At 39.0% G+C, this 22857-nt stretch overlaps 1 protein-coding gene across 2 annotated transcripts in view; it reads left to right on the forward strand.

The window, feature by feature from the left end:
• B4GALT6 (beta-1,4-galactosyltransferase 6) overlaps nucleotides 1-22857 on the forward strand; it is a 90783-nt gene that overhangs the window by 20130 nt on the left and 47796 nt on the right. For both annotated transcript variants that reach the window (XM_066246909.1, XM_066246910.1), the window contains exons 2-3: nucleotides 3224-3340; nucleotides 10192-10305. In XM_066246909.1, the coding sequence (XP_066103006.1) occupies nucleotides 3224-3340; nucleotides 10192-10305 (231 nt within the window). The remainder of the gene's footprint in view (nucleotides 1-3223; nucleotides 3341-10191; nucleotides 10306-22857) is intronic.

A 22857-nucleotide genomic window follows, 5' to 3' on the forward strand; every position in this document is an offset into this window, starting at 1 on the left:
TAATAGATTTTCCACTTGGAGAGGTTGGTGTCTTGCTTTATTTTTTTCTCATGATCTAATGAATAATAAATGCATTCCTTTGGTAAATGGCTCACGTTTGTCACAGGAATCTTCAGTGATCGTTTCTTTCTTCTTAATAGTTTTGTTGCCTGGTACTGTGAAAGTTTTTAGGAAGATTTGACATTGATTATTCTTCTCTATCCTAGATCTTTTCCTTGCTACTTAAATTCGACTGGGTTTCAGGATGTCAAACAGTTTTCTTTATATGAATAGATATGTTAATTAAAAGTAAAAGCTCTGTAGATGTTTAGAATTTCGTTTTCAGGACACAAAATAATGCACGTCTATTCTCACCTAGCATCTCCTTGCTTAGGTCTGTACTGTCTTCTGAAGTCTGTGAAACAATATTGGTCTTAATGGTCTTGGCTTAACTCTTGCCTTAGTTCTGCTATTCTGTGACTGGTCTTCTTTTTACATTTTGGTGCAGAACAAATACTATAAGATATTTACTTCACTGAGAGCAGATTTCTTGTATACCTTTAGGAGTAAATGATCCGGGGTGTAAACCAATTGGTGTTAGTCACCTGTGTGATGTTTTTATTCTCCGTCATCGCATTGGAACTTAGGTAGAATCGCAAACGTTGGTTTGGCCTTTATTGAACATTTCCTCACATTTTTGGTTGGCTGTTCCTTGTTTTTGTTTTTCACTTTGTCTCTTCTTTTTTCTTTTTAAGTCCACTCAAGAGCAAAAACGTAATAAATACGTGTGGTGTTTGTAAACCAGGGTAATAAATTCAAGCCTAAACAAGTTAATCTAATTATAGGACTGCTTTTTAGAGAGGATGCAGACATGTTCTTAAAAATCATTGAGGTAAAGTGTATGTGAAACTGGGTTTCTGTTTCTCTTTTATGAATGCGTGGTGAAAGGAAAATTATTTTACTCTGTTTCTGTACTAATTTTATTTACTCTATGTACTCATTTGTACTTTGAACAAGTTCAAATTTATATGAAAAAATGGGAAAGGAGGTAGCAAACAATACATTTAGTTCATCTGTCTGTACGTTTTTTGTTTGTTTGTTTAATATTTTTCTTAAGTGAGAAGTGGGGAGGCAGAGAGACAGATTCCCACATGTGCCTGACGGGGATCCACCTGGCAAGCCCACTAGGGGGCGATGCTCTGCCCATCTGGGGTGCTGCTCCATTGCAACCGGAGCCATTCTAGCGCCTGAGGTGGAGGCCATGGAGCCATCCTCAGCGCCTGGGCCAACTTGCTCCAGTGGAGCCTTGGCTGTGGGAGGGGAAGAGAGAGAGAGAGAAGGGAGAGGGGGAGGGATGGAGAAGCAGATGGGTGCTTCTCCCGTGTGCCCTGGCCGAGAATTGAACCCAGGACATCCACACGCCGGGTTGACACTCTACCACTGAGCCAGCTGGCCAGGGCCTCTCTGTACTACTATCTTAAGGAAGTAGAACAGGGCCCAGGAAAGTCATTGGAATTTGCAATTTTTTTGTTTGGCGTTCACTTTTTTTATTTTTTATTTTTATTTTATTTTTTTAAATATTTTTTTTCTTAAGATTTTATTCATTTTGAAGAGGAGAGAGAGAGAGAGAGAGAGAGAGAGAGAGAGAAGGGGGAGGAGCAGGAAGCATCAACTCCCATACGTGCCTTGACCAGACAAGCCCAGGGTTTTGAACCGACAACCTCAGTGTTCCAGGTCAACGATGCTTTATCCACTGCGCCACCATAGGTCAGGCTGCGTTCACTTTTTTTAGACTGTTGTGACTGTGTTCAGAGATAGCTTATCTCAAAATTGAAAGTCATTAACTGAGCTTTGCACTTTCTTGGTTCTTCCATGATAATGACCCTCCTTCTCTTGTTTGATTGGAGCTTATGATTTTAGGGCTTTATGCTTGGAACATCTAGAATAGGAGGGGTGTTCGAGAGCATCAAGGGCAACACTGCCTTTTTTAGATGTGGTCCTGATACCCGGTGAGCTGTTCAGTCATGAGCTGCACTAACAGAACCAAGATCAGGAGAGAAAGGATCTTTTTTTTTTTTAATGTATTTTTTTTTCATCCTTTTTGTTTTTTTTTAATTTATTACAGGGACAGAGAGAGTCAGAGAGAGGGATAGATAGGGACAGGCAGACAGGAACGGAGAGAGATGAGAAACATCAATCATCAGTTTTTCGTTGCGACACCTTTATTGCTTATATGTGCCTTGACCATGGGAGTACAGCAGACCGAGTAACCCCTTGCTGGAGCCAGCGACCTTGGGTCAAAGCTGGTGAGCTTTTTGCGCAAGCCAGATGAGTCTGCACTCAAACTGGCGACGTTGGGGTCTTAAACCTGGGTCCTCTGCATCCCAGTCTGACACTCTATCCACTGCGCCACTGCCTGGGCAGGCGAGAAAGGATCTTTTGACTTCAGTCCCGTACCTCTCTGAGGAAATGATGTAGCATCTCAAAAGGCAGAGATCTTTTATAATCTTTGTCAATTTACCAGTTTCTCCCAAAGAAAGAAATTAAGGTCCTATTTTTAAAGCACTTAACACAAAGAATTAAATTGATCAACTTTGAAAATGGTACATTGAGTTTGACTTTGTCTGCTTTTCTGGTCCTGGTAGGTAGATTTGTGATTCAAAGCGAGTTATAAAAGTTTAAGTGACTAGATAGAAATTACCAGAATAGATATCGATTCTAGAGAATCCTGCCGTATGCAGCCTCAACACACTGAGAATTTGCAAGATCCATTTCCATACTAGATATTATGATGACTTATGATATAGTTATGAATAGATGAGGAATCTTCACCTTTGTAGAGTTTTTTGTTTGAAGGAATTAATATAGAATTAGAGAAAGTACATTTTGCAATTATATGGTTGTATACTGGTAATAAAATGCTTCTTTGAAATTTATAAGTATATTTTTGGTAGAAAATAATTTATGGATAAAGGAATTCATTATGGTATATAAGTTTGCTCATTTAGTGTTGTTCCATTTGATGGCTATTACTACTTGAATTCTTTTCATTTTTATTTTTAAAAATTAGGTTTTTTGGTAAGATTTTGACAATGACAAATAGTTTTTATATTTCTGTTTCTCCTCTGGACATGCTAATTTAGTCAGTTTGGATTTATTGGGCAGTTCCCCAATTTTGAATATTTTATTAAATTTAAAATAAAGGTTACCAAATTGTGACATTATCTCTCTTTTTATTTTATAGCCAACACATATCTCTTTATGGTACAAGCTCGAGGAATAATGTTGAGAGAAAATGTGAAAACAATAGGACATATGATCAGGCTATACACCAATAAAAACAGTACGCTCAATGGTACAGGTAAGATTGCTTCCTGCTTAATCTTGCTTTGCTTTTGCTTCTTATCTTTGTAGTTACAAAGCAGTAACCAAACCTCTCAGGCTCTGGTATTAAATCCACGTAACTCCCTGTTAACGAAGAGGGTATGTCCTATTAAATCCACTGGAAGATTCTTTTATTGCTCAAACCAGGACTGTCAGGTATGCTAGTCTCGGATCTATTAAGATGTGATCACATACCTATGTAAAGGTGGTGAGGGTTTTGTACAAAGATACTTAAGTTAATTCTTGCAAACAAACAAAATAGAGAAGCAGCTTGTTTTCAATTCTATTGTATTTCAGGGAAATTAACTACGAGAAGAATAATTTATTCATAGTAGCTATTCTGCCTTCTTTTTAATACCTAAAATGTTTTTTCAACTATGTCTACAAAATACTTACTATTCTAAATGATAGATTGTTCTTAATAATTTTATAGACTTTTTAAGGGCTAGAGGAGAAATGATACAAAATGGGAATCAGTAGCTGCTCTTTTAAAAATATTATCTGGAAGAAGAATGTGCATTAGAACCACATAAGATTAAAATTTACATAATAGGCCAAATTAATAATGCTAAGATTGACATAAGTAGGTTTAGCTATTGTGGAAGAATGCTGATGTTCCTCTAGGGCAGTGTTTCTGCATGTCTCCTGAATATTGTGAGCTGTTACTTTAAAGGGTTCAGTGGCTGATGGTCAGTAGTTGCATCCTCTATATTCTCATTTTAAACAGTTAAAATTAAAGATTTGGTTTGTGTCGACTGTTCTTCGTTGTGCCTCTGTAAACAATATACACACATACTTCACTAACAGGAAGACATGCTTATCTCCCTTCCCAGCAGATTTGTTTTCTTTTTTTTTTTTTTTTCTGAAGCTGGAAACGGGGAGAGACAGACAGACTCCCGCATGCGCCCGACCGGGATCCACCCGGCACGCCCACTGGGGGCGATGCTCTGCCCGCCAGGGGGCGATGCTCTGCCCCTCCAGGGCGTCCCTCTGTTGCTACCAGAGCCACTCTAGCGCCTGGGGCAGAGGCCAAGGAGCCATCCCCAGAGCCCGGGCCATCTTTGCTCCAATGGAGCCTCGGCTGCGGGAAGGGAAGAGAGAGACAGAGAGGAAGGAGAGGGGGAGGGGTGGAGAAGCAGATGGGCGCTTCTCCTGTGTGCCCTGGCCGGGAATTGAACCCGGGACTTCTGCACGCCAGGCCGACACTCTACCACTGAGCCAACCGGCCAGGGCCCAGATTTGTTTTCTTAAAAGTGCATGTTAACATGGATAACAGTAGTTTTCGACCCTTCTAAAAATTCAAGACTAACATATAGATTCTTAATTTCAAACATGCTTCTATAAAATTCATTCTAGTCTTGGCAAAATTTGTGTTGTAAAATTTTCACTTATTTTCTCTTGCATTACTTTTAGAAAGACTGTCTTATTGTAGTTCATATTTTAGTAGTACAATGAAAGTCTCATTAACTGGTCTTCATTAATTGGTCTTCTGAGTAGTAGTCCAATCTTCAGAGAAGTTCGTACATTTAAAAAACTTCCTTAGGACTTATCCTGGTTGAATAAGTTGACTGTGAAGGTGTTCATTAACAGAGATATTAAGCATATTTAGATTACTGTATTTGTATAAGTGAATACTAAAAATGGTGTATAATCAAGTTTTTCCTCTGGGGTATGAGTAAGTTATATGTATGAATTTGTGCATAGTTAGGAGAAACGATTCCTTGGGCAAGATGAACTTTCCTTTCAATCCCCTACAATTGGATAAGAAGAGAAAATTCTATCCTCACCAAGTCAGTTTTAATAAAGACCAAATAGCCAGTGCATACTTTGATTAAAGTTTGCTTACTTTTATGAACCTTTGAAAACCTTTTGTATGGTTCCTTTATGGCAGTAAACTGTCCTTAGGAGACAGTCATTGTATCAGTTAGAGACTGAGTTTGCTTATAAGAGAGACTCAACTATGATGCTTCAACACATGAGGATTATTGTTTCGGGTCAGAGAAGTTTAGAAGTTGGGTATCCAGGGCTCTGTGGAGCAGGTCTTCACGTGCTTTCCATCTTCAGCTCTGTCATGTAGCTTCACAGTCTCAGGTGGCTGCCAGGGCACCAGTGTGTGTCCTGATGCTTGGGTCAGTGAGTAAGAGAAAGGATGAGGGAAGAACAAATAGAGGGCCCCTTTTAAGGAGCCGTCCAGGAAATCCACATAGTGTGTGTGCTTACATCTCACTGGCCAGAACTTAGTCATAGGGCCCTGGGAATTCAGCCTTGAGCTGGCTCACTGGTGCTCTGCGAGAAGTTGAGGCTCTGCTACCTCGGGAGAAAGGGAAAAGGGAGTGTGAGTAGGCAACTATGAGGTTCAGCCATTTTCATTTATATTGAACAATTAGTATAGTTCATGTACTTACTATGATATTGGTGATACAACATTAACAAAAACATCCTCCCGTCCCATATGAGGCTTCTGGAAGAGATGGGAATGTATTTATAATGCAATCACTTATTTCAATATGAAGTTACACAAATATGACCTGCCACAAAAGGAAGCAATTGCCGTTCAGAGGTACGGAGAGCTACCCGAATTCTAGGGGAGAATTGATCAATATGTACTGGTTCATTTAAAATTTAATATTTAGATTAGATCTTAAAAGGTCTCATCACAAGACAGAAATTTGTAACTATGTGAGGTGATGCATAGCAGCTAAATATGTGGTAATCATTTTGCAGCGTATACATATGTCAAGTCATTATGTTGTACATCTTAAAGTAATACAGTGTTGCATGTTAATGAGAATATCTTATAGACATAAAACTTAACATTCAATGGCAAATAGGTTGTGATATTTATAAGTACATTTGATTTCAGAAAGGGGCTTTTCACCCTGTACCTGCCTTTCTGAAACACCAAATGTAAATAGATTATATATAAAGTATTTCTGTGAAGAAATCACATACTCTCATAATTAAATGGTGCCTTGCCTTGTAGCTGTGGAGTCAGTAAAATTAAAAAACAAGATGCACTCAGCGAATAATTACCAAAGCAGAGGATAAGGGTGGTGCAGTGCTAGAGCTGGTAGATTTGTTAGGAGTGACCTAGCAGCACACTTCCTCCTTTCTCGGCTGTGTGCTGAGGCCCTCAGGCCCTGCCAGACTGACAGGACAAGCTGGGGTAAACAGATTGGAACTCTCACTGAGTTTCTGTTACTGGTTTAATCTGCCCTTTCACAGGAAAAACAAAGCTCTCGAAAGTTGTCCTTTGGTCCTCTCCTTTTCTGTTAAGTGCTGAGGTCCAGTGAGAGCTGGTGGTTTAAGTCTGTGTTTCCCTTTCCTTTGGGTGTGGCTCGGGAAGGGAGGAAGAAGACCCAGGGCCCTGGGGTCACTGTGTGTGTGTGTGTGTTCATCCATTCATTAGATGAAATAATGTCTACACTTTAGAGCAGTTGTGGTGGATCAGTCTCAAATGCATCTATCATGCATAACTCTTTTAAAACTGCTCCTGATTTTGAAAGCAGTGGTTATGCTTGATGGACCTAACCACTTTGTAGGAATAATGATTTTGTAGGTTTATTACAGTATAGTCCCCCAAACCTTAAATCACTGTTGGCTGTAGTATCAGTTGTGAAATGTTCCTTTGCAGTAAGTTTTTACTATGTTGTAGGTACTTTATCAGATACTTTAAATCAGAGGCAATTTGATTTCAGAAAAGGTACTCAGACTAGTGGCAGGGGGATGGGTAGAGTTACATACATTACACATAGGGATGACATAAACGACACTGGCTACAGTGCTGGAGGAGCATTGAGAGCCTTATGATAATTGATAATGGTGTGGCCACGAATAACACTTTCAGCTCCAAAATTTTGTATTTAAGGGATGTGCATATATTGGTATTGAATATCTTTAAGGTTTCTTTTTTTAAATGTGGTTCTTTAAAAACTGGTAAGTGATGCATGGCTTCTTTTGTGAAAGAATCAGTCATTCTTGCACTGAAATAAAAGTGAGATGATTCTCTGGCCTTCCTTCTGCCACCAGATTCCCAAGGGCAGCTATCATGAACAATTTGTCTTGCAGGGATGTCTTACATTTTCAGTGAGTCAAATGTAGATTTACAGAATCAGAGTGTGTGACTACAGGAAGGGGCCCAAGTATTAATGATGAGAATTAATAAATTATGCAGAGTAAGAAAATACCCTTATTGGAAGTTAACTAATGACACTAAGGATTGCATAAGAATGGCAATATTTGTCAGCCTCGGGATGATAGGAAAACGAGTCTTCAGAGCATATAAAGGCAGTGGACTCCAGGGGCAACCTTATTTATCTTCTCTTTTCAGCTCCGGCAAATGCGTAGTGCGTAGCAGATGCTTAGCTAGCAGATTGAGAATCCCCAGCAGAGGAGAAAATGTTTTTGGAATATAACTTTAAATTTGATGTCTATCTAGATAAATATTTTTTAAAGCATCTTTAGGAATGAATCTGAACTTGATTGACTTCCTTACACTTATTTATGTTTAGTATCTTTGGAATTTTCAGATTTCTACGGGTGCAATATGGATTATAGGCTACTAGAGGGGCTTCTGCGGTGTCAGTCTGTCCCTGGGCATCCAAAGCAATGACTGCCCACTGAATCAGCCACCCCTTTCGTTTGGAGGATTTTCCTCAAGTGCTTTCCAGGGCTTCGCAGAAGAAAGGGGCTTGGGAGGATCCTCGCACTGGGCTCTGCCCCTTCCTGGTGGAGTAGCCCTCGCCATTTCACCACCTCATTTGTCCCTGTTTGCCCGGTGGGGTGTTCTGGCAGCGCTGTTACTGATGTCCTGCCAAATTCCCAACTGAGATTTCCATGCAGTCCTTTGGAATTGGACTTTTTCTTCCAGGTCTGTCCCTTCCTTGGTACCGGACCCCTACAGACCTCAGCTGAGCAGTCTCTGAGTAGTAGGTGGGCCTGGAGGCGGGCTAAGCGTCTCCGCTCTGAGGGCCTTCCTGGCTCCCAGGCTGCACCCCGTTAATTCCATTGTGATGACACGTGAATATTGTGTAGGCAAAGGTATACAGCAGGGGTCCCCAAACTACGGCCTGCGGGCCACATGCGGCCCCCTGAGGCCATTTATCCGGCCCCCGCCGCACTTCCAGAAGGAGCACTTCTTTCATTGGTGGTCAGTAAGAGGAGCACATTGACCATCTCATTAGCCAAAAGCAGGCCCATAGTTCCCATTGAAATACTGGTCAGTTTGTTGATTTAAATTTACTTTTCTTTATTGTAAATATTGTATTTGTTCCCATTTTGTTTTTTTACTTTAAAATAAGATATGTGCAGTGTGCATAGGGATTTGTTCATAGTTTTTTTTATAGTCTGGCCCTCCAACGGTCTGAGGGACAGTGAACTGGCCCCCTGTGTAAAAAGTTTGGGGACCCCTGGTATACAGAGAGGTGTTCAGTGTTCGTGGAGTCTTCTCCCACACTTCACATTCAATTTCCAGGATTTTACCTTTTTCCCACAGGGCAAGGGGTTGGCTTTTACTCTTCAGTAAGATATGTGGTTTTGACCTTCAGTCTTTTTTGCTTGCTGGTTGCTGACAGACAGGTCTCTCTTTTAAGTCAGAATCTTGTTCTCTTCCCATCTTTCCCCCTGCAAGCCAGTTCAGAGAGGAGTCTCACTCTCCTCAGAGCAGGTTACTGAAGATTGAAAGAACGCCTTCACATTTTCCAGACGTGTCAGCTAGAGCTGCATTTTCTCTGGGTCCAGGAGACAGAAAGCAGTTTAATCAGCCGTTTCTGTCTCTCATCTCCTCCCCTCTGCATATTAGTTTCATTCTTTTAGACCGGCTTCCTCTTACAGAGTGGGAAACTGGCAGGTCAGAACTTGGTTCCAGATAGGGAATGAAATGTGATCTCTTTGGCTCCATGTACAAAACTCCTAAGGCTCCAACTGTTCCAGATTGGGTCAGATGCTCATCTCTAAACCAAGTGCTCATTGCTATAGTTATTGAATACGTATATGGGACAGGGATTGCTCTGAGCACTTGATACATTTATTGCAATCGGAAAACGACAGGTGGGGTGGGCACAGATGAGAAAACACATTATCTTGCCCTGTACCATAAAAACAGTGTGTGTTGGAAGCAAGGATTTGTACTCAGCATTTGACTTTGGGGCTCTGAACCAGTGCTCTCTTATGTTTCGTAGCTTGCCAGAATTTAAAGATATAATGGACCTAATGTAATAATAGTTTCAGGGCTCCCCAGGGAGTACAGCCTACGGGTTGGAAATGACTAATTTAAAGATTTAAAATGAGCTGTGTTACAGAAGAAAGTTGAGTGGGTAAATTTTAGTTTCCTAAGTGTGGGGGTGGTGAGAAAACATTCCTCCCACCCCTGGGCTCTGTGGGTGCTAGACGCAGTACTGTGTCTGTGTGGTCGTCCTGAACACTCTCGGCTGATTGGTAGTGGAGAGGATTCCTCGAGTCCCTAGTGTACTGTCACATTCCCTTTGCGTTCTGGGTCAGCCAGCGGAGGGATGGGAGTTCTCATGTGGTCGCAGCTGGGCCTGCTATGTGTGTTTGCACGGATGGGGCCAGGCTGCTCTCTGGGCTTGTCCCAGCGCTCCCTTGGGAAATTTTGCTAAGAGGTCCCTTCTGGCAGTAGCGAATGATAAATGAGAGAGTAGCCATGGCAACTGCAGTTTGCTTTTCACTAGTTCTTTATAGGTAATTCCTTTTAAGTACTTCTGTAGATTGTGCATCGCAGATCTTCCCACAGTGATAGTGACGTATTTCATACTAGGAGCAAAGCAAAAGCCAGTGTTTCGGTTGTAACTTTTTTTCTCTCTCTCCAAGATTATCCTGAAGGCAGTAATTCAAGTGATTATCTTGTTCAAACGACAACATATCTTCCGGAAAACTTTACATATTTGCCATACCTCCCGTGCCCAGAAAAACTGCCTTATATGCGTAAGTGTCATCTCATTTTGACCTAACTTTTTTTTTTTTGCCTGTATTATAATAAAATAATAAAAATCACATGACTTGAGCATACCAGGCTCAGATTATCACTGTGGGTACTAATGCTTATATTATGTAGCACATTATTCAGTTTCTTTTTTTTGAGAGGGCAGGGTATTGAAAAGCTCAAGAAAAAGCTTATCCCTTATGCAGAAGTAACTTCTATTGTGAGTTTGATGTGCATTCTCACAGCTTACTTTAAAATTACATTTTATATAGAGGGCTGGACAGAAAATTAAAATGTTTCAAAGGGTCTAAGGATTTATATAGATGCTCTCAAATTACATTTCATTGTATAAATTGCTTTGTATATACTTAATAATGTTTGAGAACTTTTCATGTGGCTACATACAGATCTATATATTTATTTCCCTTAACTGTTATATAGTGCATTTTTGAATAAATGTGCCACATTTTGCTTATTTTTTCTCCCTGCCGATGAAAATTTGGGTGGTTTCTGCTTTTTTGCCAGCACAAAGCAGTGCTGGAAGGAATGACGGAGCGTGTGCTTCTCTGTGCGCATGTGTGGATGCGCGTGAGGGCTCGGATCCGGAAGTGGAGCTGTGGCTCGGCTGGCGTGGCTGTGTGCGCTGGAGTTTATGTCCCCAGCACCAAATTGATATTGATGGACTTTTTCATTATTGACAATCTGATAGATAAAAATTATATGTCGTTGTTTTAGCTTTTACTTTTCTCATTACTAGTGGGTTTAAATAACTTTTCATGGGTTTATGAGTGGTTTTGAGTTTTCTCCCAGTCACGTGCTTTATCAGTTCCTTATTGGCTAATTAGACTTTTGTATTGATTGGCAACAATTTTTTATATATGTTCTGGGAGTGACCTGTTCTCTACTATATGTGTGGTAATATCTTTTCACAGTCCCTGGCTTTTTTCATTTAGTTTATGGGATTTTTTTTTTTTGACAGAGACAGAAAGAGAGCTAGAGAGAGGGACAGATAGGAACAAATAGGAAGGGAGAGCGATGAGAAGCATCAGTTCTTCGTTGAGGCACCTTAGTTGTTCACTGATTGCTTTCTCATATGTGCCTTGACCAGGGGGCTACAGCAGAGCGAATGACCCCTTGCTCAAGCCAGCAACCTTGGGCTCAAGCCAGTGACCTTGGGCTTCAAGCCAGTGACCTTTGGGCTCAAGCTAGCGACCATGGGGTCATGTCTATGATTCTACACTCAAGCAAGTGAGCCCACACTCAAGCCGGGTGAGCCCGTGCTTAAGCTGAAGATGACCTCAAGGTTTCAAACCTGGGTCCTCTGTGTCCCAGTCCGACGCTCTATCCACTGTGCCACCACCTGGTCAGGGTATGGGGTCTTTTCTTTTTACAGCAGTTTAAAATTATGATATTTGCAAGTGTTATCAAATTGCTTTAAGGTTTTTGCTTTTTTGTCTTAGGAAAGCTTTCTGTACCCCAATGCAATACAAAATACTCTATTTCATTCTAATAATTTTACAATTTTGTTTCTAATTTTTGTGTACAGTATGAGGTAGGGATCAAGATATTGTGTTTTAAATACAGTTATATATATTTTTTCCAAAATTGTGAAGATAAAATATTATAATTATTAAAAATCTCTCAGATAGGTGCCACATGGCTATTATTTGGCATTTTTTCTTTTTCTGTCTCCCCATATTAAATATACTTTATTCACCTAAGCTTATATCTTGATTCTTATATAATTAAAAATACAAACATCTTTTTGGATTGCTTGTTAGTCATTGTGTTCTGATGTCCTCAGTATCTAAGTGTGTTTTTTATGTCTTTGCCTGAGTTTTCTTTACTGAGGAAATTAGCCTTTGCCTGCCATATTTGTAGGGTTCTTTTCAATTTGTAGCTCATAGATATTGTATATCTATAATAAAAAGAAAGATTTGCCTTTTAATGTCTAAGGCCATGGTTCTCAAACTCCGGCACAAGATGTTTGTATTTTTAATTATATAAGAATCAAGATATAAGCTTAGGTGTATAAAGTATATTTAATATGGGGAGACAGAATCACCTGGATGATCTTAGAAACCACAGACTACAAAGTCCCACCTTCAGAGTTTCAGATTCAGAAGATCTGCAGTTTCTGAGAGGTTCCCAGGTGACCTTGATACAGTGACCCCGAGCCACACTTTGAGACTCACTAGTTCAGAGTCACAGATCTCATTTCTGGCCGCACAATAGCCTGAGGAACTTTTATAGTTCCAAGGCCGGCCTAGGGGCCCCAAATCTGAGATGGGGCCTGGTTATTTCTATTTAAAAACAGAAATCCTTATTTGGTTCTAATCTTGCTGTTTCCTTACTTTGTTATTGCAGCCATGGTTTTCTAAAACTGAATATTTTTGTCTGTGTAGAACTGCAACCATTGAGTAGTGTTGAAATATTGATTATAATAATTTCACTCTCATAATTTGCATATTAAAGGATTTGTAGTTTCTAGGAAATCTTTCCATTCTTGGTTTAGTTGCCATTTTCTTAATTAGCACTTTATGAGTACTAATTAAACTCTTTTTGGGAACGTCTGCCTGCCAGACCTTCCTACTAGCACTCCTCCCCTCCAGTCCTGCCACTTACAAATACCGTTAGGGTGCTGGAGAGATTGTGCCACGGCTGCTCTCTCTGCCTGTTCACTGCGTGTGTTGGTGCAGCTGCCATTTGTCTCTGCCTTTCTTGGCCTTGTATTCTTCTACAAGAGAGGGTCCCACCCATTTGGCCAGCCACCTTTTTACAGAAGGCCTTCTCACAGGCAGCCAGCTTTGAGTCTAGCACCAATCCCTTGTTTAGTTAGCCGTGGCTGGAGTGCTGGGGTTAGTTTGTGGAAGATAGGGCCACACACTGATAACTCCTTAGAAAAGGGGCGTGGGCACAGCCAACGTAATGAGGCTTCTGCCAAGAGAGCCCCTTCACTAGTCTGTGAATCTTTGCAAAGTGGAGTCTCAGGTTCCCTATGTGGAAAATCTGGGATTATCATATCAACTTCAGAGTATTGCAAGGATAAATAGAAGCACAGTGCTTGGAGCCTAACAGAAGTTAATTTGATATTTCCTTGCCTTCTTTTCACATCTTTGAGTGATATAGTCAGGCTTTACAGTGTTCAGGGAAGGAGAAACCAAGGAGAAATGTGTAGGGTTAAAAGTTTTAAAGTTAGCTATGCATCTTTAGTTTTTTTTAAATTATAAAGGTTATTTCCCATCAGTGATAGAGCCAGCCTAATAAAATTCCTAAATGTAAAATCTATTAATAATATCACACAAAATAATTGAATACAATACCTCCCCAAATAATAGTTAAAAGTTCTGTGTAAGAATAAGCTTTCGTTGGATGAAAACCATTCAAGTGTAAATGATACTTAATTTTCTTATAATCACCAAAAATGAAAGTTAAAGCTTACAACTGGTGTGTTTGATAACCTAGCTGTAACTTCTTTTTTATTTTTCTCTAGTGTAACAACGAGACTACTGGCACTAGATTACCATAAAGATAAAATTTGAAACTTCCAATTGGAATCCAGATACAGTTGATGGCATGGATTTCGGCAATATTTTATGTTCAGTTGGTTACACCATGCAGTCTGTTTCAGTGTGATTATTTATATAATACGAGTGAATGCTTCTTTTTGTTGCTGTTAGTGCTTACAGGTTCTCCAGAGGGCAAACATGCTTTCAGTTTTATTACATTTATATGAGACTCCCTGTATTCACAGAGTGAAATACAAATTTTACTTTATTTAGAACTAAAAAGCAGTGACTGCTTGGCATGGATATTTTGCTTTTTCTGGTTAAGGTAGACATGGAAAATGTCAGTTGTACGTGCACTTCACATTAAAATGAAGATAGACTTACCTGTAGTTTTCCTATTTTGTAATTTGTGTTCAAATATATATATTTGCAGTTGATATTATGTATTTTGTTGTTACTGTGTGTGGAATAGCTCCTTTTATGGATTAACCCTAATAAAGTCTATAGTGGCTAGCCTTTTGAATTTAACAAAAGCAACAGGGGCTTTTTGAGATGAGTTTAAATAATTCAGATGAAAATCAGCAAAGAGGGAAAAGGTAAGTAAATAAACTTTAGGAAAGCTCAAATAATGATAATGTAACAAACCATCATTTAGGCTATACAGGGGGCTGTTCTTTTAGGTCATCTACCTGTGGAGTCCCTTTTGTACAAACGTCTAGAAGGCTATTTTAGCACCTGGTGGAGCCAAGGAGTGGAAAGGCAGGTAGGAAGGAAGCAGAGAGGGAAGTGTGAGGCAGGACTGGACCTGGCCAGCTTTGCCATTCCCATTCGTTCATTCATTCATTGTCCAGCCATTGCACTTGGCATTGGGGATGTGTGACTTAAAACCACCCTGTCTGTACTTAGAATACTTGGATTTGGTTACTTTAAGAATAAATAGGAAATCATTTGTGTAAGTAGAGGGTATAAAATTCCACGAATAGAGAAGCCTAAGTATGGCATTGTAAAGGGCCGTTTCTAGTGTTGGCTTTGGAGAGGCCAGCAGGGGAGTGGGCAGCCCTAGAGCCGCACTCAGGTGGCAGTCCAGAGGGAGGGGAGAGAAGGTGGCATCTGTTATATTATTGATTTTAATTTATTGTGTTTACATACATTCAAGTGTCCCACCGAATACATCTTGCCACCCTTGTGTTCCCCTCAATATCCCCCTTGCTCCTCTGCCCCAGAGCCCTCCCCACTTCCCTCCAGGATTTGCTTTTCTGTTCTCTATAATGCTGTGTTATGTGTATATAATTTCACCAATCTCTTTCCCTTCTCTGATCCCATCCTCCCATCCCCTTTCCCTCTGTCCACTTTCCCTCTGGTCCATTTGATCCCTCCTCTGCCTCTATTCCATTCCTCAGTTCACATTGTTCATTGGATTTCTCAAATGAGTGAGATCATATGATATTTTTCTTTCTCTGCCTGGCTTATTTCACTTAACATAATAGTTACCAGGTCCATCCATATTGTCACAAAAGGTTAGATTTCCCTCTTTTTTATGACTGCATAGTATTTCATTTTGTATATATACCACAGGTTTTCAATTCACTTGTCCTCTGATGGACACTTGGGCTGTTTCCAGATCTTGGCTATTGTAAACAATGCTGCCATAAACATGGGGGTGCTTTTCTTTTTTTGAATCAGTGATGTGGTGTTTTTGGGATATATTCTTAAAAGTGGGATGGCTGGGCATTGAGTCTAAAATTTTGGGGAGAATCTCCATACTGTTTTCCACAGTGGCTGCACCAGTCTGCATTCCCACCAGCAGTGCAGGAGGGTTCCCTTTTCTCCACATCCTCGCCAGCACTTATTCTGTGTTGTTTTGTTGATGAGCGCCATTCTGACTGGTGTGAGGTGATATCTCAATGTGGTTTTAATTTGCATTTCTGTAATGATTATTGATGTTGAAAATTTTATCATGTGCTTATTGACCATCTGTATGTCCTTTTTGGAGAAATGTCTATTCATTTCTTTTTCCCATTTTTTTTTTATAATTTTATTTTTTTAATGGGGTGACATCAATAAATCAGGATACATATATTCAAAGATGACAAGTCCAGGTTATCTTGTCGTTCAATTATGTTGCATACCCACCACCCAAAGTCAGATTGTCCTCTGTCACCCTCTATCTTGTTTTCTTTGTGCCCCTCCCACCCCCTATCCCTCTCCCATTCCCCCCTCCCCCCCGTAACCACCACACTCTTATCAATGTCTCTTAGCTTCACTATTATGTCCCACCTACGTATGGAATAATACAGTTCCTGTTTTTTTCTGATTTACTTATTTCGCTTCGTATCATGTTATCAAGATCCCACCATTTTGCTGTAAATGTTCCGATGTCATCATTTCTTATGGCTGAGTAGTATTCCATAGTGTATATGTGCCACATCTTCTTTATCCAGTCATCTATTGATGGGCTTTTTGGTTGTTTCCATGTCCTGGCCACTGTGAACAATGCTGCAATAAACATGGGGCTGCATGTGTCTTTACGTATCAATGTTTCTGAGTTTTGGGGATATATACCCAGTAGAGGGATTGCTGGGTCATAAGGTAGTTCTATTTTCAGTTTTTTGAGGAACCACCATACTTTCTTCCATAATGGTTGTACTACTTTACATTCCCACCAACAGTGTATGAGGGTTCCTTTTTCTCCACAGCCTCTCCAACATTTGCTATTACCTGACTTGCTAATAACAGCTAATCGAACAGGTGTGAGGTGGTATCTCATTGCCGTTTTGATTTGCATTTCTCTAATAGCTAAAGAAGATGAGCATCTTTTCATATATCTGTTGGCCATTTGTATTTCTTCCTGGGAGAAGTGTCTATTCATATCCTCTTCCCATTTTTTTATTGGATTGTTTGTTTGTTTGTTGTTGAGTTTTATGAGTTCTTTGTATATTTTGGATATTAGGCCCTTATCTGAGCTGTTGTTTGAAAATATCATTTCCCATTTAGTTGGCTTTCTGTTTATTTTGTTATCAGTTTCCCTTGCTGAGCAAAAACTTCTTAGTCTGATGTAGTCCCATTCATTAATTTTTGCCTTCACTTCTCTTGCCATTGGAGTCAAATTCATAAAATGCTCTTTAAAACCCAGGTCCATGAGTTGAGTACCTATGTCTTCTTCTATGTACTTAATTGTTTCAGGTCTTATGTTTAGATCTTTGATCCATTTTGAGTTAATTTTTGTACAGGGGGAGAGACTGTAGTCCAGTTTCATTCTTTTGCATGTGGCTTTCCAGTTTTCCCAGCACCATTTATTGAAGAGGCTTTCTTTTCTCCATTGTGTGTTGTTGGCCCCTTTATCAAAAATTATTTGACTATATATATGTGGTTTTATTTCTGGACTTTCTATTCTGTTCCATTGGTCTGAGTGTCTATTTTTCTGCCAATACCATGCTGTTTTGATTGTCGTGGCCCTATAATAGAGTTTGAAGTCAGGTATTGTTATGCCCCCAGCTTCATTCTTTTTCTTTAGGTTTGCTTTGGCTATTCAGGGTTTTTTATAGTTCCATATAAATCTGATGATTTTTTGCTCTATTTCTTTAAAAAATGTCATTGGAATTTTGATGGGAATTGCATTAAATTTGTATATTGCTTTGGGTAATATAGCCATCTTGATTATATTTATTCTTCCTAGCCAAGAACAAGGTATATTCTTCCATCTCATTATATCTTTTTCGATTTCCCTTAACAATGGTTTATAGTTTTCATTATATAAGTCCTTTACATTCTTTGTTATGTTTATTCCTAAGTATTTTATTTTTTTTGTTGCAATCGTGAAGGGGATTATTCTTTTGAGTTCCTTCTCAGTTGTTTCATTGTTGGCATATAGAAAGGCTATTGACTTCTGTATGTTAATTTTGTATCCTGCGACCTTACTGTATTGGCTTATTGTTTCTAGTAGTCTTTTTGTGGATTCTTTGGGGTTTTCGATGTATAGGATCATATCATCTGCAAAAAGTGATACCTTTACTTCTTCTTTTCCGATATGGATGCCTTTTATTTCTTTGTCTTGTCTGATTGCTCTGGCTAGAACCTCTAGTACCACATTAAATAAGAGTGGAGAGAGTGGACAACCCTGTCTTGTTCCTGATTTAAGGGGAAAAGCCTTCAGTTTAGTGCCATTTAATATGATGTTAGCTGATGGTTTATCATATATGGCCTTTATCATGTTGAGATATTTTCCTTCTATACCCATTTTGTTGAGAGTCTTAAACATAAAATTGTGTTGTATTTTATCGAAAACCTTTTCTGCGTCTATTGATAAGATCATGTGGTTTTTGTTCTTTGTTTTGTTGATATGGTGTATTACATTAACCGTTTTACGTATGTTGAACCATCCTTGAGATTCTGGGATGAATCCTACTTGATCATGATGTATTATTTTTTTAATATGTTGTTGTATTCGATTTGCTAGTATTTTGTTTAGTATTTTAGCATCTGTATTCATTAGAGATATTGGTCTGTAGTTTTCTTTTTTTGTGCCATCCTTGCCTGGTTTTGGTATGAGGGTTATGTTGGCCTCATAAAATGTGTTTGGAAGTATTGCTTCTTCTTCAATTTTTTGGAAGACTTTGAGTAGAATAGGAACCAAGTCTTCTTTGAATGTTTGATAAAATTCGCTGGTATAGCCGTCAGGGCCTGGACTTTTATTTTTGGGGAGGTTTTTAATGGTTTTTTCTATTTCTTCTCTACTGATAGGTCTGTTTAGGCTTTCTGCTTCTTCTTGACTCAGTCTAGGAAGGTTGTATTTTTCTAGGAATTTATCCATTTCTTCTAGGTTGTTGAATTTGGTGGCATAAAGTTTTTCATAGTATTCTACAATAATTCTTTGTATATCTACAGTGTCCGTGGTGATTTCTCCTCTTTCATTTTGGATTTTGTTTATATGAGTTCTTTCTCTTTTTTCCTTGGTAAGTCTTGCCAAGGGTTTGTCAATTTTGTTGATCTTTTCAAAGAACCAGCTCCTTGTTCTATTAATTTTTTCTATAGTTTTTCTGTTCTCTAATTCATTTATTTCTGCTCTGATTTTTATTATCTCCTTTCTTCGGCTGGTTTTGGGTTGTCTTTGTTCTTCTTTTTCTAGTTCCTTAAGGTGGGAAGTTAAGTGGTTCACTTGGGCTCTCTCTTGTTTGTTCATATATGCCTGAAGCGATATGAACTTCCCTCTTATCACTGCTTTTGCTGCATCCCATAGATTCTGATATGTCGTATTGTCATTTTCATTAGTCTGTATATATCTTTTGATCTCTGCACTTATTTCTTCTTTGACCCATTCATTTTTTAAAAGTATGTTGTTTAGTTTCCACATTTTTGTGGGATTTTTTTCCTCTTTTTTGCAGTTGAATTCTAGTTTCAAGGCTTTATGATCAGAAAATATGCTTGGTACAACTTCAATTTTTCTGAATTTGCTGATATTGTTTTTGTGGCCCAACATATGGTCAATTCTTGAGAATGATCCATGTACACTGGAGAAAAATGTATACTCAGTCACTTTGGGATGAAATGTCCTGTAGATGTCTATCATATCCAGGTGCTCTAGTGTTTTGTTTAAGGCCACTATGTCTTTGTTGATTCTCTGTTTGGATGACCGATCTAGAGCCGTCAGCGGTGTATTGAGGTCTCCAAGTATGATTGTATTTTTGTCAGTTTTTGTTTTAAGATCAATAAGTAGCTGTCTTATATATTTTGGTGCTCCTTGGTTTGGTGCATATATATTAAGAATTGTTATGTCTTCTTGATTCAGTGTCCCCTTAGCCATTATGAAATGGCCATTTTTGTCTCTAAGTACTTTTCCTGTCTTGTAGTCAGCATTATCCGATATGAGTATTGCTACACCTGCTTTTTTTTGGATGTTATTTGCTTGGAGTATTGTTTTCCAGCCTTTCACTTTGAATTTGTTTTTATCCTTGTTACTTAGATGAGTTTCCTGTAGGCAGCATACAGTTGGATTTTCTTTTTTAATCCATTCTGCTACTCTGTGCCTTTTTATTGGTGAGTTTAATCCATTTACATTTAGTGTAATTATTGATACTTGTGAGTTCCCTATTGCCATTTTATATCTTGCTTTCTGTTAGTTTTGTGTCTTGTTTGATCCTTCTCTTTCGTTTTTCTATCTTTTGTTTTTATTTGGTTGTATTCCATACATCTTTCCTCTGTTGCTGTCTTTTTTATCTCATGTGCTTCTGTGGTGGTTTTTTCAATGGTGGTTACCTTTGAGTAATGAAAAGGGTCCCTACCCTGTTCATTGTAGCGAACTATTTTGTGAGTACTTTTGCACTCCATCGTCCTTTGCTACTGTTAATCTCCATCTTCTCCCCTCTTTCTTTTTGTTGTTGTCACAGTTTAAATTTGGTTTTATTGTGTTCTTCTTGGAGCTTTTACTTGTGGCTCTGTTTTTTTTTGTTCTTTGTATCTGATTGGAGAACCCCCTTTAGTAATTCCTGGAGTGGGGGTTTTCTGATGATAAATTCCCTCATCTTTTCTGTATCTGTGAATGTTTTTATTTCTCCTTCGTATTTGAAGGATAGCTTTGATGGGTATAGTATTCGTGGCTGAAAGTTCCTCTCTTTCAGGACTTTAAATATTGGGGTCCACTCTCTTCTAGCTTGTAGAGTTTCTGCTGAGAAATCTGATGATAATCTAATGGGCCTTCCTTTATATGTTGTATTCTTCTTTTCCCTGGCTGCCTTGAGAATTTTTTCTTTGCTGTTTGTTTGTGTCAATTTCATTATGATATGCCTTGGAGTAGGTTTGTTGGGGATAAGAAAACTCGGAGTTCTGTTTGCTTCTTGAACTTGAGGCTTTAGTTCTTTCCACAGGCTTGGGAAGTTCTCATCTATTATTTGTTTGAGTATGTTCTCCATTCCATTTTCTCTCTCTTCTCCCTCTGATATACCTATTATTCTTATGTTATTCTTTTTGATGGAGTCAGATAATTCTTGTAGGGCTATCTCATTTTTTTTAATTTTTGAGTCTCTTTCTTCTTCTCTCTGTTGTGCCTCAAGTTGCTTGTCTTCTATTTCACTAATCCTCTCTTCTATCTGACCTGTTCTATTAGCTAAGCTTGTTATTTCGTTTTTCAGCTCGTGAATTGAGTTTTTCATCTCTGTTTGATTTGTTTTTATAGTTTCAATTTCCTTGGACATATATTCTTTGTGTTCATTGAGTTGTTTTCTGAGCTCCCTAAATTGCCTTTCTGTGTTTTCTTGTATATCTCAGAGGATTTTTAGGATTTCTATCTTGAATTCTCTGTCATTTAGCTCCAAGGTTTCCAATATATTAAATTTTTTCTCCATAGATTTTTCCTCATCTAGCTGTGTTACCTCTCTTTCTTTTGTATCCATGATATTCGATTTTCTCTTCCTTAATGGCATCTGAGGGTGGTTTTGTTGATAGTATTAATGAGATTTAATAAAGAATAAAAAGTTAAAAAAATAACAATAAAAAAAAATAAAAAATCGAAAAGAGTTGTTTTTTTTAAAAAAAAATTAATAATGAAATAAAGAAAAATAAAATAAAAATTAAAAAAAAGGAAATTATTCCCCCCCTCCTTTTTTCCTCTCCTCTCCTCTCCCCTCTTTTTTGAGAAAATCTTGTGGTGGACTGTGAATTATAACAAACAATGCCTGTGATGGAGGGCCTGAATTGGGGAAAAGTAATAAAGGGGCAAAAAAAAAAAAAAAAAAAAAAAAAAGGAAAGAAAAAAGAAAAAAAAAGAGCGTATGGACCCACAAAAAGCAAATAAGGAAAAAATTTGGGCCAAGAATGAAATGATTTGCTTTTAGGTGTTGGTTGTCTAAGAGTTATGATGAGAGGAATAAGAGGAAAACGGAAAAATGGGGGGACAAATTAAAAAATTACTATTGTATTTAGTGGAACAAGAACTAGATAATATGGAGAGCCAGGGATGAGAGCACTGCTAGTGAGTTAAAAAGGTGAAGTAAAAACCCCCCAAAATGCCACAAACATAGGTTTGAGTCCCAGATAAGATAATTTGTTTGTTATTGAGGTTTGAATGAGAGGAGATGTAAAGGAGAAAGGAAGAAACTAATATAGAGGGAGAAAAGAAAGAGAGAGAAAAAAAGAGGTAACCACTAAAAGAAGAAAAAAGAAAGGAGAGAGAGAGAGAGAGAGTTAAGGGTTTTGGAGTGCAACCCTCATAGAGAGAAAGGAAGAGAAGAAAAAAGATAATGGGAGATGTAACACTTATGGGTAGTGTAGTTCAAGGAGAGGAGAGAGTAAGACCGGTAGAGAGTTAATCGGCCAAATTGGCGGAGGAAAATAAAGTATCAAGAATGAAGATAAGAGAAACAAACGAACAAATATAATAAAATGGGATAGGTTATAAAGTCTGCAGATTATTCTTGATTTTGAGAGGTTATCTTCTTGCTTTTTCTTTTCTCTCCCTCTTCCTGGTCGGTGACTCTGTACCCCGGGTACTGCCCCTTTGGCACGCTCAGGTAGAGGTTTGCAGTTGATAAGTCTCTATGGCAATGTCATGTATTGTGCTTTAGTCTCGTTGGCAGTCGAAGCTCAATAGCATTTATAGGCTCCGACAGTGAGAGAGTCCGTGTTCCTGGAGCCTTTCTCCTAGTCTTTCCTTCCTTAATTAGTAGCCTGATAATCCAGCTATGGGGTTGCTGCTGCCTCTGCCTGGATAGTGAGAGGCTCAAAGAGCTGGCAACTCCCCACTCTATTTCCACTCAGCACAGGGCTCTGGGTAAGGCTCAGTCAGTCAGAGCTGCTAGCATAATCAGGCGGGCTTTCTGCCCACTCAAAGACCTCTGGCTCTGCCACTCTGTCCGGTAACAGAAGCGGGCGCCCACTTTCGGGGCGCTTGGAGGAAACTCTCACTCACTGTCTGCGACCAGGATATCCGGCCAGCAGTCTCACGCTCTGAGTGAAACCCCCAACCGCAGGGAAAAGTTGTAGCGTTGGAATTGAGTCTCACTCCGTCCCCGTGCGCGGCTTTTGCAAGGCGCTGGGGCGGCTCGAGATTCCGCT

This window comes from Saccopteryx bilineata, chromosome 11 (assembly GCF_036850765.1).
Source record: "Saccopteryx bilineata isolate mSacBil1 chromosome 11, mSacBil1_pri_phased_curated, whole genome shotgun sequence".
In the NCBI taxonomy this organism is placed as follows: domain Eukaryota; kingdom Metazoa; phylum Chordata; class Mammalia; order Chiroptera; family Emballonuridae; genus Saccopteryx; species Saccopteryx bilineata.